The 19,201-nt window shown below is 41.9% G+C and overlaps 1 protein-coding gene across 3 annotated transcripts in view; it reads left to right on the top strand.

The window, feature by feature from the left end:
- Nucleotides 1-19,201, top strand: part of MOB2 (MOB kinase activator 2) — a 107,563-nt gene that overhangs the window by 69,066 nt on the left and 19,296 nt on the right. The window contains exon 1 of one of the 3 annotated variants that reach the window (XM_033063601.1): nucleotides 9,111-9,280. The exons of the other annotated variants lie outside the window; for them this stretch is intronic. Coding sequence (XP_032919492.1) covers nucleotides 9,171-9,280 — 110 coding nt within the window. The 5' untranslated portion in view covers nucleotides 9,111-9,170. Of the gene's footprint in view, nucleotides 1-9,110; nucleotides 9,281-19,201 lie in introns of those variants that run through there. 3 annotated transcript variants of the gene reach the window in all.

The following is a 19,201-nucleotide window of genomic DNA, read 5'->3' as shown; positions in this document are numbered from 1 at the left end:
TAGTCAACATATGGAAGAGCTTGCAAAGTTTAACGATGTTTTCAATAACCTGCTATGTTTTAGTTTTGCTGCTTCTGGTTAGTGTGTGCAATCCTGATAATACATCCTATTTATGCTTTTGTCAGCTGTGCACACACATTCATTTTACAAAACATCAAGAGAATCTCCTTGACACTCTTCTTCTGTTCAATACACCTTTAGAAGTGAATTCTTTTACTGAAGTTTTGAGGATTTTTTTGAAATCAGCATGCCAGTACAGAAAGTTTAGGCAACTGTGGTAAAGACAAAGGAAGAATAAGAGTGAAGAAAGCTGAAGGAGCAAATTTAATACCTGTTTCATAACATTAATAAAAATAAAGCTACTGAAATGAAAAATAACTGTTCCTCTACTAAAGTAAAAACAATGAAAAGATTGATGGTGCTGCTGGGTGTGTACGTGTTTATGTAATGTGGGAAAAATTTTCTAACAAACTAAGAATAGTGGTTAAATGTTTGCCCTCTTGGTAGTATTCTAGTCATGATGCAATTCTCAGCAAAATGCACTATAATTATGCAGGGAAGTTGCTATTTGCATGGTAGAACACAGTGTATTTTGCTCAGTTTTTTTCTGTTTTTAGAGCAGAACGTTAAAGGGAAAGGTTCACTTACTGTGTGTTGGAGCACATTTTCTTGATGCACACAATATTCCTTCAAATTGTAGAAGCAGCTCAATATGCAGGATGAATGCATCTTCTAGTGTTCCATTTCCAGTGAGAAGCCTAGAAAAAGGTGGAAATGTTTTAGGTACTGTGTTATCACTGAATTTAGGTAAAATTTTGAGATCTATATATACATAAATATAAAAATACATATTTATATTCCTTACCTGTCTGTGCATCCTTGCAGTAACACTGAAGCTTCCATGCTTCTTCCCAGTCATGAAGCAATTTTCATCAAGCAATTGCAAAAGATGTTTTTTCCATGTTCATGGTAATGGTATTTCTCAGTAGCTAAGTAGGGATTACGGTAGTTTGACATAATTATCCATTGATGCTGTAGTCTCAGTACATATTGATATTGACAAAGTCCTGCAAGCAAATAGTTCAGGGAAAGTATGCAAAGCAAGAAATGAAAAATGTAGATTATAGTAATTTCTTTGGTTTTGGCTGTGGAACTGGGCAAGAGATTTATTTGGCAAAGTTCATACAGAATGGTCTTGGTAGACACAGTAATATCCTTTCCACAGTTTCTGTCCAGTACCTTAAGTGTGACTTTTCTTTTGTCTGAGAGCAGGCAAGGCTAATTTTCTTACTGCATTACTAAAACATGACAAATGGCAATCTTGTCTAACTAGAACAGCAAAGCTCTTCTGTCAGCCAGTGCTTTTGTTTCCTAGTAAATAAACATCCATTCAAGTGTTGTAATGGACTATGGGGGGAAAGGTGTTAAGTGTAGCCATAGAACAAATTCTAGGCAAAATGGAGATTTTTTTAAGCAAGACAGCATCTGAAAAGCCTCCTATACAGCAGTTGCTCAATGATAGATATGTGCTTAATGGAGTTATTTTTAAACCTGTCTCTTTCCCCATGATTGGCTTAAACTCCACTGTACATTCTAACTTCTTCCTTGATCAGATGAGAGTTGGATAAATTTCCTTTATTTTATGGTGTTCCAGCACAGTCAGAGTCATAAGAATACTTGTGTCATGCAGAGTGATGATCTAGTGAAGTTTGGAAGGCAATTCTGTTAGAAGTAGACCCTTTCATGACCTCTGTAGGCTTCCAGGAGGTTTTTTTTTAAAAAAACAACTCTCAAATATTCTGAGCCTAAAGTGAAAACTTGTGATGGTTTGAGATAATTCAAGTACTTCTGTTTTGTATTATCTTTGTATAAAGTGATGTTTTCTATAAATTTTCCTCTTTTGGGTGGTTTAGGTTTTTTTTACTAGTGCCATGATTTCCCTCGGTGACTTAGCTTGCTTTTGAAGAAATGTTAAAAACAATGAACATGATACAACCCAACAATCCTGTGTTTTTTTTAATTCTACCAACCTTTTTTTATTCTACCAGCTCCTCATTAAACTAGGCCAGAATATATTCGTGCAGAACCTGAAAAAACATGTATGGTAGCCTTAACCTTATATTGTATTATTCTACCACTCTTTGTCCAAATCTGTCCAGAATTTGTAGGAGAGATTTGGTCTCAAGACTATATGATCATGTTGGATTTTGTAAATTTTTGAATACCATCAAAGTATTCAAATCAAATGGGTAAGTGAACAGCTCTAAAGCCATTTTCTTCTTCAGAAAAATCAGAGCATGAAAACTAGCTGTATTTGTGTAAGAAGTTTTGGGAAAACACCAAGCAGGCTACTCGTGCTATGCATCCTGTGTGGCTGTAGCTATGTAAGTATTTATGTCCCACATACAGCAGAGCTCTTTTGCAGCACAGCCAAGATTCTGCTGTGAGGGTGTTATGGCTTCTTGTGTACAAGCTTTTTACTATAGCCAAGTATCAGGAATAAAACTTCAGTAAATTTGCAAATCTCTCGTTTGACATGCTGAATAAGAATTGTTAATGTTTTTTCAAATGGCTTGAAATACTTAGCAGTATGTGAGGTTTGAGGATTCCTCAAAGACAAGATCTTCACGCTTTTACTTCCACAACTGTGGAAGCTTTGCAGTGTAACTTGAGCTGTGCCAAAGCCTTGGTGTGTGTGTCTGTGTGAATCCCAGTGTCCATCTCCAGCACACACCCTGACCAAACAGGTTTTACTGCCCTGGAAGTGGCCCCTCCTCTGGGCTGAGCTGCCCCAGTGCAAACCCTGCTCGCACTTACACATTTGCTGCTGGAAAGTTCTTCACCGGGATAATAAATTTGAACTATTTCAGGTTGGAGGTTAGGAACCTTATGACATTGTTTACATGGCTAAATCTATGCTGGCCTGCTGTTGCTCTGATCTGTGCTGGGCCTGAGCAGAATTAAGAAATCAAATTAGCTTGGATGAAGCATCTCTGTGTTGAGTGTGGAATGCAAATGTACACTGGTCTGGGCGTGAACCAAGTTAATTTTGTGACGCCTGGATTTTGTGGTCCTGCTCTTTAGAAGTAGTAGCTAAGGAGTTATTCTGTAAATGCCAGGAATTGCAACAAATAGTTTCTCATTACATAATGTAAGCTCTGTGTGTTATATTTTGTAATGCATGCCTGGGGAAAAATCTCATAGAATAAATTTCATGCTTATTTAATGAATTGTTTTTTCCTTGTGCTGTCATCTAAATGTGACATTACCAGATAAAATCATTTACTGTATTGAAATGAAGCCATTCTTAGCACCAAAAAGGAGGGAAAGTTTTATTTCCTTAGTGTCTCTCCATCTGTCTGGGAAAACTCTACAAGTTCACTCCCAGCATCTCCCCTTTTTCCTTCTGTGTCTTTCCCACCCAAGCATAGATAGTCCTGACCAATAACAGTGCTGCCACAGATACCCTCCTTTCCTGTGCTGATTACACCTTTGACTCCTTAGCCTAGGGTTTTGTGCCAATTTGCAATTAGGATTTTATTTTTCATGCCATATTTATCCAAGTCTGTAGAAACAGTAGTTGTGTTGTAAAACTTACAGGGAGAGTTCTGTATATATGTAGCAAGTAGTTCTGAATATGTTAAACAATCCCTGGGGAGAACTTCTTAGCCAAGTTTTAGAAGTTTTACCTCTTTATATGAAGCTTGAGGTCCAGTGTATTTGGGGGAGGAAAAGAACAGGAGTCTTTCATTTTAGCTTTTCTGTATCAAATGCATATTGCATTAATGCTTCCCTGGAGTGCAGCCTAGCTAAACTTTAAAATTAGGGCAAGGAAAAAAAAAAGGAATGGTTAAATATGAGATGAAATTGTCACTTGTATTATCTCTGGGAAAGTACTAACAGCAGCTGCAATGGTAGAAATTCAGCATTTCAGTCCTTTCAGTGTGCTGTAAGCAGGTACTCTGCTTAATAAGGCTTCTTCCTTTGACTTACTTGGAGATGCACGTGTTGAAAGACATTTTTGGACACTCAGAATGATAAATGCATTAGCTTCAGTGGCACACCTTCAGTTATTTGTGTTTTTTTCTCAGCCTTTTCCCCACCAAAAGAAAAAAAGGGATTTCACCCTCGCAGAGACTCATTTTGCATGTCACTCCAGCCCCAGTGTCACCTGGAGCTATTACTAAGCTTTTGCTAAGCACACTTTGTCTCTATGGAAGACAGTTTATGAGGGTGATGAATTTGAGCTCTTTATTTGCAAATATTTTCCAGTTTGTTGTTCCTGTATATAGTAGTGCCAAGTATATTGTTTTGCAAATTGGAAAGAGGGAACCCTCTGCCTCCTGAGGCTGTGCCATGGTGGTATTTACTCTGCTGGAATGAACTCTGTAGGGAAGGTACTGTATAGGCTGCCATAGGATGGTGTACTAAGTACATAAAGCAAAGAACCTCTGCAGCTGGAAACAGGGGAAGCTTTAAGCAGAATGAAATAACATTAGACCTTGCCTACAGAATAACTTTTAATAAGAGAAATTATTTTTACATATAGTGGCATGTTTTCAGGGTTTCTACAAACTAAATTAATGTGATGTTTCATTCCAACTCTATGGCAATTCTAGAGTCAGAATCTGCTTGCCACAAACTTGCCTGAACAGCTGCACAGGAAACAAGTGTCCTTTCAGTGTGTGTTTTCAGAGGACTTCTGTCATTTTAGGTGGGCTGACTCAGGAGGACTGGCTGAAGTGCAGGTGATAAAAATGAACTCTGTTCTCTATTTCAGATTCTCTCTTCATGTGGAATCTGAGTGTGATCATCGCATCCTTTATTAATAGTGCTCAGGAATCAGTTCAGTGCTGGGAGAGTTGAGTATCTCTTGTTAAGCTGCTTTTATTGCTTCTTCCTTCAACACGTTCATGTTCTTCATCTCATCCATACACACTTTCTGAACCTGGTTTAACTTGACATTTGGGATTTTAGAACAATAGATGCACCTACACACTTGTCAGAAATACAATACCTTTGAGATCATGATTTCTCTGTTTGGTACATACAGCAGCACTCTTTCCTTTTCCTTTGCACTTTTTTCTTTTTTTTTACTAAGTAAAGTGGTATTTGATGAACCCTTGGTTCTTTTCATTTTGTGCATTCTTTCCAAAAAGCCTTAATATATTATTTTTTGAGTTCCCAATGGAGCTTCACTGATATTTTGAGCAAATTTCCCTTTCTTTCTGCAAATGATTTTGTTTCTCATGTTATGGAGGAGGTGAGAATATTGTGTACCATGTTTTGCTCTCTGCCTCTTGTACAAAAAACACCCCATAGTATTGATGTAGCCAAAGATGATGGCAGGATAGGCACTGACTTGTCATTATTTTCAGAGTTTTCAGAAAAGCAGCAAATGTAGGCACCTTGTCACTTACAAATGGGATGCTTTTGAGCCCAGTCTTTTATGCACAAACCTTCTGCACTGTGTGTGGCCACTTTGATAAGGCTTGTGTCACAACACTGTGGCCAGAAGACCTATTGCTCCTGCTACTATCTCAAGAGTGGAGCTGAACGCATAACTTTAAAATCTATTTCTCCCCTTCACTCTGACCACTCCAAACTGCTTTTTGAGACTGAGACAACTTGTCTTCAGGTTGTCTTCTGTCCCAAATCCATGCCCTGTAGTGCTGATACTGAGCGGAGCTGCTCGTGCCATCTGCTGCTATGTGAGGATGACAAAATGGAGAGCAAATGCAATCTCAGTATAAATACAGCTTAGAAACAAGCTAAAGGATAAAATGTTCTCACTGCTGATTTTCAGTGGTTCTAGACACCTGGGAGTATGCTGTGAGGTAACTGGAAAGGCTACTTGGCTAGGTAGTATGAGGGCACACTGAAGTCAAACAAAAGAACTAATGAGCTTGCAGAATTGAAATGTTATATGTCAGGCAGGGATACACAATAAACTTAAGCTTAATTTAAAACAGGTTTTTACAGTCTGATGTTACAAGGCTTCATTTCTATGAATATAAATGCTGAATTGTACCTTTCTTTTTCATTTTTCTCCCTTGACATTGTTTGTTTGTCTGGGTTGAATACAACTTGCTTTCTTTGCCAACCTCCAAGTACCAGTATACATCCCTGTGGTGGCTGCTTTACATGTACTTTTTATGGAATGGTAAAAGGGGCAAATAAGTATATAATGGTTTACTGCTGCTTGTAACAACATTATAAATACAAAGCGTTATTCATAAAATTTATAAATATCATTCCTTGGCTTGGTAGTTGGGATCAGTGTAGAAAGCTTTCCATCAGTGTGCTGCTAGCACATGTAGTGAGGAGAAATGGGGCTCCCCTCTTCCCAGTGCCCTGCTCTGCCCTTCCTCTGTGCCTCTGGTGATGTCCCTGTTTTGCTTATGTGTTTGTAGAGCCAGTACAAGCGGTGAAGCTGTCTATAGGTCCATTCACAGTATTTCTGCTAACGTTTAGTGACGATTTCAATACACAACGCTGCCTGTCTGGTGGGATCGGCACTTGCTAGAAGCACTTCACCGGTGCTGAAGCACAGCTGGACTGAGGTCGGATGCCACACTTGTTACATGCAGAGAATGTTGAGGAAGCAAGTGAAAAAGAGACTTCTGATGAATGTAAATAGGCAGGATTTCAGATGGCTGTCGACACACCCTTAAGGAAGTGTAGATATGCATCCTTCAGAATATGCATAGGTGGAGATCAGACCAGCAGCTGTGTTCAAATAAACACTCCATGTAGATGGAGTACTCTTCTTTCTGGATGAAACAGCTCTCAAACCCATTTCTGTCTGCACGTGTGTTCTAAATCTTGTCAAAGTTGTAAGAATCTGTACTGCACATGTGGTTTAAATTATTTTTGTTGATAGCATATAAATAAAGTGTGCATGCCTAAGTTGTGCTTCCTATGATAATGTGGTTTTTATTATTTTGAAGCATTAGGGATGATGAGTTTTCCCACAAGTTGCATAAAATCTTTATTACAGGTAAACTGTAGCATGTAGTTGATCTAAACAGAGGATGCTGCTTGAACAGAGGGAAACTGATAGGTGGGGAAAAGACTTGAATGGGTGCCACAGAGACATACGGTTGAGGAAAGGGAAAGAAAAATGCTAGGTTGATGTGGAAGCTACCAGAAGAGACAAATAGGCCATTTATTTACAACAAAGTAAAAAGTGATCAGGTTTGAAAGTTGTGTTTCAATCAATATTTTGGTTTTACCAGAAGAGGATAAGTTCCTAACCTGTGTGAGATCACTGACCCTCATCTCTGAAGAGCGACTGTTCTGCAGTCAGAGTCACGGAGAGGCTAACTTTCCTAATACAACTGTAATACCACAGAGCTGTATTTATTTTGGTTTTACCCCTGGATTTTTTCTTTAATTTACTTTGGATAGACAGACTTTTATTAAAACTTAAGCTGCTTTATATCACAGGCTTGTTGTTTTTAAGGTGGTTCTTTAACAAACCAAACTCTCCGTGCAGATTTCACTGGTGGACAAAGCGAGGGCAGCTGCCCTTACGGCAGGTGCCTTTCCTCCATCAGCCACGACTCTTGATTTGTAATGTTACTGTCACAAGTTGCTCTTACTGGGGGGAAAGGTTGACAGAGCATCAGATTTTTCAGGGGTTGGATTATCTCCTGCATGAAGTGCCAGGATTCAGTGTGGAAAACTGAACTGTGTTCGGCTGCAGGCTTCCTGTGTGCTATCAGTGAAGTCATTAAAACTCCATCTTAAGTGGATTGCTTGTGCAGTGAGAATCAAAATACCTCCTGCTTCACAAGGGTGGGGAGGCCTCACTTGGACATGCAACTCAAAGTGCATAGCTGACAAACACCCCTGCCTGGGTAGATGCTTTGGGACTGAGCAGCAGCACATTTTTCCTTCGGGTTGCATCACGGGGCTGCAGTTCCTTGGGTTTGTGCAAACAGCAGCCACATTCCCGCCTGCTCTGACCAGGTGATGCTGGGTTGGTGGCAGCAGCAGTGTCACTGTGCTAAGCTGAATTCAACAAGCCTGTTGGCCTTCTGTTTATAGGGAAGATGCCTGTTCAGTACACAAACTGTAACACTTGGCTATGCTCCGAATGGGGAATTGCCCCTTACGATTGTAGCCAGTCTTGCGGGTGTACAAAAGTGGCAAACCCACTGTTTTCTCTGAGATGTCATGGGCCAGGCTTCAGTGTGTCAGAATAAGTAATGTCCTCAAGGCTTTCTGGTCTAGGTCACATTATTCCACACCTGTCACATTTTTTGTAGTGACCTAGCTCTAAATGCTCCATGTGCAACCCATGGGTACAGCTGCCTGTCCAAAAGGGGTGTGGACTGGTGTTTACATGCCATGGCTAAGGAGTTGAACATACAGTGCCTTTCTAATGTCTCTTAGGAAAACGCAGGGCCGAGTGGTTTATCCAGGCAAAACTGAACGTGGGTCACAATGTTTGGGGACACTGAGGACCATTACCCAAGTGCTTGCTCTTAACTCTGCTCACAAGGGCAAGTCATCTCTTGCTGTTTCTAGCCTTCTTCACCCTTCCTCTGTTTAAGTGTCTCTGATAAAGGTCTTGGTGTTACTGCTGGTCTGCTATGCGCTGTGTAAGGCTGTCTGTAGCTCTGGTCGCCCATGCCCTTGTGTGTCACACAGAGTAGTACTGAGAGCAGCGCGAAGCCTTGCTCACAAAAGGCATCATTATTCCCGTTTCTCATCGGGAGCCCAGCCTGGCCCCATTACGGACGGGCCCGTAGTGCAGACAGCAAAGCAGGACGTTTGCCCCGTGTCCTGCTCCGTCAGGCCCCGTCCTTCTTTGCCTTGCTTATTCTGGCTGCCGAAAAGCGGGGCAGAGGCTTGTACACTGGGTGCCGGTGCCGGGCAGCCGCGCTGTCCCGTGCCGGCGCTGCCCGGGCTGTGGAACGCGGCCGGGCCGCGCTGCCCGTGCGGCCGCAGCGCCCAGGGGCGCGGGGGCGGCGCCGGGCCCTGCTCGGGCCGGTTCGGGGCCGGGCCGGGCCGGGCCGGGCGGGGCGGGCGGAGGAGCCGCGGCACCGCCCGCCCCCAGCGCCATTGGCGGGGCCGGGCCGGCGGGGGCGGGCGGCCGGGACGCGGCGGGGAGCCCGGGCCGAGCGAGCCGCGATCGCCGCTCCGCTCCGCACCGCCGTACCATGGTGGGGGATCACTGCAGCCTTCCCGCTGAACGGCCCGTGCTCGCCCAGAGTGCCAAGCCCGGATTAAGCTGCAAGATGGTCCTGCAGGCGGTGGGCAAAGTGCTGCGGTAAGGACGGGTCCGGCCGTGCCTGGGCGGCTGCCCACGGCGCATCCCGGGAGAGGAGCGGGCTGGAGCTCGGGGGAAACTCCGGGGCCACTGAGCCCCGTTCCTCTCTGCACGAGGGAGGGAGAGAGGGAGGCTGCTTTTGGCTCCCTCCGGGGCTTGTGTAGCGATCGGGAAGGCTGAAGTTGGAACAGCAGCAAGCGCTTGGAGAGGAACATTTGTTCACTCTCAGTACGGCAGTCGGGTTTTGTTTGCCCTTTCATATGAGAACTGAGTTTCCAGGACGTAAGCACACAGCGAAGGTCCTGGCTTGCCTGAATAAGGAGTCTGACCAAGATGCTACATAGGCTTTGGCAAGTTTTCCATAGAAATGTTGTAAGATGAGGGGGAAAAATTGCTCATGCAGCTCAGAAGGGCTTGTGTGAACACTGAGACGTGGATGACTACTGAGACCAAAACCAGACTCTTTGGCAAAGGATGTGCAGTAATTTGATTCGGAGGAGTTCTGACCCGTTCTGGTTGGCAGGGAAAAACGTCACCACAAATATTAGGATTAGGAGCCTCGTTCTTCAGCAATTGCAGCTTTTTTTTTTTTCGTTATGTTCAGATATTTTTCTGTGGAGTGTTACAGTGCCACTCCAAAAAGGAGCCTTGTTCCTCCAGCATAACTTTATTTGGCAAGCTTTCGTTCGTCCCCGTTTTCTACTGTCTGTTGCCAATTGTTAAATGTTTGTCAACAGAAACATTATCCCTCTCTTCCTCTGTTGACTCATGTCTCTCCCCAAGCGAGTTTAAGGGAGCCATTTATTAAAGCAGAATGTTCTGATCACAAAGCGGCTGGGCTCTGGCTGGGACTTCAGCTAGAGGAGTTCGCTGAGCGTGAAGCAGCCTTGGTGGCAAGAGCTGCTTAGATTTGTTCTTCAGAATATCCCGTAGTGCAGTTGGTTGGTTGAATTTTTTTTTCCCCCTATTTAAAATTCTTTCCCGTAGAAAACATTAATTTAAGGAATTGAGGTTTCTCTTCAGCTTTTTAACAAGTTCAACGTCCCTTTGCATTTTTTGGGGGTAAAGTGTCTATAATTCAATATGGTGTTACACAGCTGGGCATATCATAAAGTCCTTTGGCCAGCGACTTGCTATTCATGATGTGAAGCTTTTGAAGTTTTTGGTAGCTGTTCTACTGGCAGCACTCCCAGATGTAAATAGATGGGTGCCTCTGTGGGGAAGAATTGCCAAACCTTTTGTTAAGCATCTATGGCAGTTTATTTTAAAGTGTAGGTAAGTTCCTGTGATTTAGCAATGAAACATATATTTTTGATTTGCTTGGTGCACACTTTTTAAAAAATGGAACATTAACCTCGGCCTTTCTCCTACTACTGGAGTAAGTGTAGAAATTGTGCATAATTTTGCTTTTCTTCTGAGATTTATTTTTGGTGTGTTCTATAAAACTGTTGTGAAAGCAGGAAAATGTCACCCATGAAATGTTTTGGACTCATGAATTAGCATAACTTTATTTTGTTGTGCTGTTACTAGATGGGAGTGATTACTGTTTTGTAGCTGAACATTCTTTTAATGTGTCTTTTTGTTTTGGTTATCTCCTTTTGCTCGTGGTTAGAGAGAAATGTGAAGTCACAAAACCTTTCTTTAGATGCCAGACTGGTTCTCTTATTTCTCCTCTTGAATCTGCTTCAGATGCCTTATCTGCCCTTGTGTGTGTTATGTCATCTTGCTTTGTTCTGTAAAACATAAACTCATCCTATTCTGTAAAGTGTGAAAGCACGCGCCGGTGAGGAGCCAGGTAAATACTACATCCAATCAAAGTTTCCTTTTTGCAGAAATGGGATATTAGTGCTTCAGAAAGTGTGAGCCCAGTCAGTGATGGTGGAAGAAGGAACCACATGGGACCTCATTTAGGCCAAAAATGGTGGCTTGTTGGTGACAGCTGGGATGGGATTTCTCTGAACATAGGAACGCACAGCTGAGCTTCATCCACCTTATTGTTGGTAGAAAAGAACAGGGACCATAAATGTCATGTGTTTGATTGCAGACGTGCAGTGCCACGCCAATAGTGACCACCTCTCATGGTAATACTTAAATTGTAGTCATGAGAAGTTAAATGAGATGTATCCCAAATTACAGTAATATCTTGCAAAGGTATCAAATACCATTTCTAACCTTGGCCACCTGAAACTGCTGCTTGAGTTTTCTGCAGTCTATACAATGCTAAACTCTGTATGGAGTAAATTTTCTTGGGTTGATCAGGCCATTGCCAGTGGCTTGTTGATGAGATCCGAGGATATCTTGCTTGTGCATAGCCTGGTGTTATGAGCAGCCCCCTCTGCATTTTAGGCGCTTTTCTCAGGCCTAATTGGGAACTATCACGATCACAGTTTCCTCCCAGCCTTCCACAGCCTGCCAAGGAATTGCAGAAATTCACAATGGACAAGGGATAGAAAGCCTGTGTTCGCTCTAAACTGCCTCCACTCTCATCTCTCTCCTGCTTGTGAATTATAAAGCTCAGTTGTTCGTGTACAATACTTAATCAGTTTGATTTCCTGCACAGCAGATTTGTTGTGTTATTTGTGTTGAGTGCGAGTAGTTACAACTAACACACTGGAAGCTTTTAACATGCAAGTTGTTCTCATTAGTTAGGTCCAGCTCCTCCTGCCTGCTGGGTACTGTGTGTGCCTCACGTCAGTAGTAACAGCTGCCAGAGGAAGAATCAATATATGAGGAAACGAGGGAGGTGTGAGGAAGCAGAAAGACTTCATAAGAGCAGTCCAGAGAACCTGAGAAGAGTTTGGGAGAGCGTGGGGAAAAGACAGCTGAACCAGAAAGGGGGACAAAATATAACAAAAGCAACAGATGTGTTCTCAGTCTTTCTAATTAATGTTTTATGAAAGCCACAGTTAGGTTTATTGCTCTTTTAAATTATTAGTGATTCAGCTATGAAGAACTCTGGAGATGCTGTATCTTTCATCATATTGGTTAGTAAACTGTGTTTAACACTTCAGGGATGGGACCAAGGCTGTGTGCTCGTAATGATTAAAAAAAATTGAGACACCAGTAGAAAAGTGTCATCTCCCCTTTAAATTAGTTACAGCATAACTGAGAAGTTCCTTAACATGGTGTTTAATTAAGGCTATTTAGTTTCATTTCACTTAATGTGTTTTTGAAACGTTAATGTCATTTTTTCCCCCTTTTCTATAAGGAATTGTGCTATTTTTTAGCCCATAATTAGGGAGAAAAAAAACCCTAAAATGGATGCAGTTTTTCTGGTTTTTGTTATTTTGATTTCCATGATTTGGGGTTCTTCAGAGATGTGGACAGGGAAAGGGGCGAAGAGTATCAAAACTTGGAATATTGTTGTGTTTTTTAGCATTATTTCATTAATTGTCCGAGTTTTTGTGACACCATGGATTCCTGTTGGCTTCCTTGCAGAGATCTGCATTTTACTGGCCTCAAGCAGCACAAGTGGAAGGAATACTCGGGATCTCTCCCTTCTTTGGTTCTAGCGGATAACAGAGCCAGCCATAAGCGTTTTCCAGAGCCACACGCTGCTGGTTTCAGGACAAAATATTCACTGCCTGTGCCAATGCCTGAGTCCTGGTGCAGATGCTCGAGTGTGTTTGCAGTGCTGTGACACTTTGGGTCCTGTGCTGGAGATTTTCAGAGGCTGTTGCCTGTGCAGCTCCCTGGGCTGTGTGTTTCCTTTTAAGTCTGCAGTGAAACTGAGTCACTCTGAGATAGCTGACTATTAATCAGGGATACAGTGGCAGGAAAGAGGAATGATGCAGGCTACAGAGTTGTGATGTCGCGGTCTAACATCTTTTGATAAATTACAGTATGGTTTATATGTACACACTGTCCTGGATGAGTGTGGAAATAGATAAGTTAAACCTCCCCTTTCTCTTAAGAGCCTCCCTTTTTACAGCATTGTACAGGCATTGATTTGGATACCAACTAAAAATAAAACAACCAACCCCACTGTTTTTTGGGTAAGCACTTTTCAAGAGTGTAGTTATTTGTCTTCAGTGATAGGATGATAATGATTGTTGCATTTGGATAAATTAGCAAGTTTGAGTTGGCATTCTGGATGCTGCTATGTGCTTTTATAGCCAACACTTAACAGTTTTTGAAAAATTAAATCCCTTCTGTGCTTCTCAATTCATAGCAAGATAAGGAAGAAACCAGGTTGATTCTGACACTGTATTCTGGTTTTCAGGTGATTATGCAAGGTTGTCTTCTGTTCATGAACTGGGAGGGACTTGGATGGGTAGGAGCAGAGGCTGAAGACAGCTGTTGTGCTTGCATGTATCAGCCGGACTAAAGCAAATATTTAGAAAATCAATCCTGTTTTATTCTAATTTAGGAAGAAACATTTTTCAATAATTTAGTCCAGTTCACAGTATTAGAAAGTAATTAGAAGAGCCTTGTTTAACACTAGCTAATCTGATTAATGCAAAAGCCTGGGACAGGCAGAAGAGAAGGGAGGGAGGACAGTATGCAGAGAAAGGGGATTATAGGCAAAATGCTCTTCAGAGCCACACTGGCTATTTTTATCCTGTTCTTTTTCTTTCTCCCTCCCACAACTTTCCATTGTACTGAAATAGTTCAAAATGTTTATGGTTCAGGGCAGCTGACATCACTAGTTGTCATGCTGTGTCCTGCTGAATATTTCTGTGACAGGAGCTGATTCAGTGATGGCCTTTTGGGACTCTCAGCTGCTCAGAAAGGACTGGTGACACTATAGGGCAGTAACATCTTGAGCTTTGGCAAGGGCTGACCAGGCAGCAGGGACTCTGGTGGCTCTTCTGTGTGAGTGGGAGCATGGATGTGCTCTTTAACATAAGTGTTGTGTCCTTGCTGGTGACAGGAGGCAGGCCTGGGTGCCATTGCCAGCCTGATGGACCCATCTGGGATGTGCCTGCTGGAGAGGTGTCTCTCCGTGTGTGTGCTGGCTGTTCCCAGCATACACAGGTAGCAAAGTCTCTTCTGGCTGTAGACACAGAACTTGCAGTGCTCTGCTTGATGTTCAGCTCCTCATTGAGCTGTCAGATACCTCTGGCAAAGCCATGCCATGCCTGGGGCTCTTGCTGGAGCTCAGGACTTGGAGCTGTGCTCTGGAAAGATGCTGTGTCTCATAGGCAGGTCAGCACACCTGGTACTCTTCCGTTCCTTTGGGACAGTCCTTTGTCGGCTCACTTGTGTTCGCCGCAGGAGTGTCCTGACCCTGGGGCATTTGTGAACATCACTGAATCATGTACTGTGTATTAACTTAATGAAGAACTTTTGGTGTCTTTCTTCAGAGGTATTTTCGGCATAGAGTTGTGTTTTGGTTACGTGTTCCACATCCTGTGAAGCAATAGCCAGAGGGAGAGCACTGCTAAAATTCTCAGTGTTGAAACAACCCTCTAAGGTGTCTCCAGTGCTCGCACAGAAAGGGCTCCTGGCCAGGCTTTAATAGCATTTTCCTCTTAGAGGCAAAAGTATGCTTCTTTTTTACTGAAAATGCCTCCTGGACACTTTACAAAGAATAGATTTAACTATATTCTCAGAGTTATGAAATTATTCACCCTTCTTTTATCTTGTTTTCTTGGTATGCATATAGGATTTGTTCCAGATTTTAGCTGCTTGTTTCAGTCTGGCAGATTATTCCATTTATATATGAGCAAAGTATGAGTGTGCAACATTCATCCTTCTGGGAGTTGACTACAGTTCCTGGCTTGGCTCTTTGTTTCCTCTGTTGCAATAGCCTGTGTTTCTGGTGCTGCTCTTTATGGGAAAGTTATCCATTTCTCACACTTTCTGTCTACTGTGCTCTGGGATCTCAAACGTCTATGCACTCCAAGACCTTTACCAGGTAGTTTTTTTAGGAGGAAAAAAAAGTCCTTTGTAGAAGAGCTTTTCTCTTGCCATTTTTGGTTTTTTTGAAGAGTGTGGTGTTAGGAATGTGATTTCCTATCAATTGTCCTGTCTCTAAGATGGCTGAGACAAAATCTATCTGTTCCCCAATGGTACATCTCTCTGTGACTATACCAAAATTGATTTGTTAAAGTGTTATTTTGTTGCGGGGAATTTTTAATTTCTTTTCTTAATCCCTGGTGCTGTGGAGTTCAACAGAATCTTAACTAAAACTTTAGCAAATTGCTGTCAGAAAAGAGATGTTGCATTTCTTTTAAGAGCTGCCAGCACCTCGTCTGTGGAAAGGAAGGGGGATTGGGTGTATGGATTAACCCTTTCTTCCAGCTTTCTGAAGAAAAAACCTACTTTGAGTGGATAGAGCCCATTAGTACTGAAACCAGGTTGCTTGAGCTTATCAGAAAATTCTACTCTGTTAATTTTTAAGTTCTTTTCTGTCTGATACGGAAATAAGCTCAGAAGTGCTTTTGCTCAGACAGCAGGAACGCGTGGTAGCAGCTGCTCCCCAGGTGAAAGGAACATTGTGGATGTCTGTGTGATTCCTTTTATTTTTAAAAAAGGAAAGATCAGCAGTGAGTGCAGCTGTCCTCAGAAGGGCAGGTAGTGGCAAAATATTAAAATTCTTAGCTTACTACCTGGAAAAAGTGGTCCTGGCACACCATCCAAGTACGTGGAGTTACTGAAGAAAGAAGGCTTGGAATTCTTCATTGGTGGTTTATGTAACTTCACACAGAGGTGGGATGACACCAGGTGCACCTTGGGGCTCCACTCACACCCAGACACCCAGATCTGCTCTTCAGTCCAATGTGTCCACACATCCCAGGCTCAGAACACCAAAGCCTTACAGGGAAGGTGCTGGCTGTCGGCAGGATGCATTTAGCACAACAGGGAAGAGGAAAATTCTGATGAAAAGGCTTTGCTGATTCCTTTTTTTACAGAGTCCCCAGTTTTGATGTGATTGATAAATTTCTAGAACTCTACAGGGAAAAGATAACATTCAGGTCTTGAGACCACATTCTGTGCGGGACAGAGGGGAAACTGTATTCTGTCTCAACTGAAATAGGTAATTTTCTGTTGCTTTTTATCATAGAAAGGTTTTTTCATGTCTAGGTATATCATTCAAATCAGTACATTTTTAAATCCGCACATGACCATCCCTTGCTTTGAGGGGTCACTGGGTAGCAAAAGCTGGGGCAGAAGTGTGGCTTCACATCGTGTTTTGGGGAATGTCTCAGGTGTTGGTCTCAGCTTCTGTGAACTGAGCAGTTGCAAATCCCGCATGAAGAGTTCAAGAACCTTTTTGTCATTTGCAGCCAGAGAATGAAACAACTTCAGTACACAACTGTACATCTAATTTTAGTTTTTGAAAATTACTAGTTTTCCTTAATCAATTTCTTGGTCATGCTTCCAGCATTTATTTAAAAGATGGCATTTGTATTTTAGCAGACTCTTGGAGGTACCACTAGAAGTTTGGGTATATCTATGGGTTTTTTCCTGATTGCTCATGGATCAGTATGTCTGTATAGGTGTTTCTACTTGCTTTTCAGTCTCCTGTGGTATATTTGGAAAAGTAATAAATTAGGGTTGGGAATCACTGCTGTCTCACTAGCTAATTAACAGTGATACAACTGTACCAGTAATTAAACTATTACCCACCCTACTATTTTTTTCAATCATTCAGATGTTCTTTACTTTGGCCTATGAATCCATGGTTTGTATTTTAAACAGACTTTTTTCCCTCCTCTGTTGTGCAGAAAAGCGTCAATGTGCCATTTTCTAAGAAATTCTGAAACAGCTGTGTGCTATTGTTGACAAAACTGAACAGAGCATTGCATCATTCTGTCAAAAATCTTTAAAAATTAACTGCATGGTTGCACTAGTGAAAGTTTGTACGTATCTTTTGTCAGTGAAAGTTACCTAGTTAAGATAATGATTTTGATTCCTTTTCTTTCTGACCTTATGAGGAGACACAAATTATGCCTTCTATGGGCTTCAATTTTTAAGTTTACCAAGATAGCTCACATTAAAACTGAAAGGCCCTGCTTCTCCTCACTGGATCTGGTCTAAGGCATGCCAAGAGAGATGGGACTTACCGGAACTGACTTTGGTTTAAATTAAAGCCAAAATATTAACAAAAGGGGGGAAAATTAATTTTTGATCTCTGCCATTGAGATGTGACCTTTTCCCATAATATTTTCAAGTGAATAAATATCCTTCCTAATTACAATGCTGTGGTTAATTTAAGGTGTAAGAGATGAGTTTGTGGAGCCTGATACAGAGGATGAAAATTTTAGGTGGGGCTGCTTCCGCACATTGGTATTTCTTTGCCCAACCTGCTCAATAACTAATGACTGGTAGGTGATTGAATTCCCCCTGCTGTGTGTCTAAGTGCAGCAAGATGCACATGTATGTGCTAGTACATATGCTTTAAAAGTGAGGTGACAGGTGCAGGCATGCAAAATTGCTTATGAATGGTGAAAACTATTTAGATTGTTTTTCCCCATGCTGTGTGTCTGAGTTTATACTGTGTACTAAAACTCCTGCTAAGAAAACTGAGATGTTTGAAGTGGCTGTGTTGTTACCTTTGTTTCCGTGTGCACTCTCAGTTGTGGTGTGCCCTAGAACATTTCTGTCTCATTAAACCACATTTTTTTAGATGGAAAGCAGACAAAGTTTAGGTTTTAGGTTTCAGCTGTTGAAGTCTTGCTTACTGTGTGATACAGGTGTCGTTTTCCAAGGTGGAACTGTAGCAGGAAGGCAGGTGCTGAACTTACTTTCAGTCTCTTCACAACAGAAATAACTAATTTGTCCTTCTGATGCAAAGCACTTTTTGTGCTTAAATATTTGTAATTTCACATTGCAAGTACATGAGACACTAAATGGACCCATCTTCCAAAACGCAGTATGTGGGTAAGCTTGACCTGGTTATCTAGTGTGGTTTTGCTGTTGCAAGTTCTTTAGGCTACAGTGGTGTATAAAACTGGTCTGTATTGTCAGGTAATTCTTGGTTGTTGTACAAAGAGAGCTTGCAAGGCAAGAAGGCTGTGAGGAAACTAAAGCATTTTTTACAAAGACAAACTTGTCTGCATCCTGGTACTCTCTGAACAGAACAAGCTGTCTGCATTTGTATATCTTGGGCTATATAGCAAGAAGTCTGATTGCTGAAGCCAGGTTGCCATGGTGAAATAATTCCCAGCAATTAAAGCACAGTTCCATCCTGAAAAGCAACTCTGTGCAAGCTATGTTGTGAAATCCCTCATTTACGAGGCCATGAGGTTTCCAAATCAAATTTGCTTGGTTTAGAAATAAAAAGGTAGCTTTGCAGTCTTCCAGCTCTACAAACTTCATCAGGGTTGGGACATGACAGTGCCTTCAGTGATGTATGTGCACTGGTGGTGAACTCCCTCTCCACAAAGGTGCACCACAGAGTACTGGATGTGCTCATCTGGAGATAACAGGGCTGTATCAGAGTAGCCAGGAGGAGCTGCCAAAACCTGAATTTAATAATGACGTAAAAGTCAAAATAACTCTGTGTTCCAATAGGAGATTAGAGGATAATAAATCACTGATTAAATTAATAGACATGTCAGAAAAGACACAGGGAATAGATTTGTTAATTGAGAAATTTTTGTCATTTTACTGCAGTACATTAAATTTTTCTTTAAATTTGCAGAGTTTAAAAAACCTTAAAAGAGAGATAAAACATTTTTTTTGTCAATTACATTGTTTTTCCTTGTTCTCTGCAGGCAGTATTTCTGGCCTCCAGAATTTTAAATTGTCTCCTGAAAAAATACTGCTCTGAATATAATAAGAAACCTGACAGTTTTATATTTGTCTTCCCCAGAGTAAAAAAAAAAAGGTGTTAAAAGCCACTCCAAAACTTGCTTTCAAATCTTGGTGCAGATCACTCGTTCTCAAGGCTCTGTGGGCAGCCTTTCCTTTGCAGCACCTGTAAAAACCGGGCTCACTGGCACTGCCATTGTCTGCTCTCAGTTGAGAGCC

The sequence above is a fragment of the Catharus ustulatus genome, chromosome 6 (assembly GCF_009819885.2).
Source record: "Catharus ustulatus isolate bCatUst1 chromosome 6, bCatUst1.pri.v2, whole genome shotgun sequence".
Taxonomy (NCBI): Eukaryota; Metazoa; Chordata; class Aves; order Passeriformes; family Turdidae; genus Catharus; species Catharus ustulatus.
This window is presented reverse-complemented; position numbering and strand designations above follow the sequence as displayed.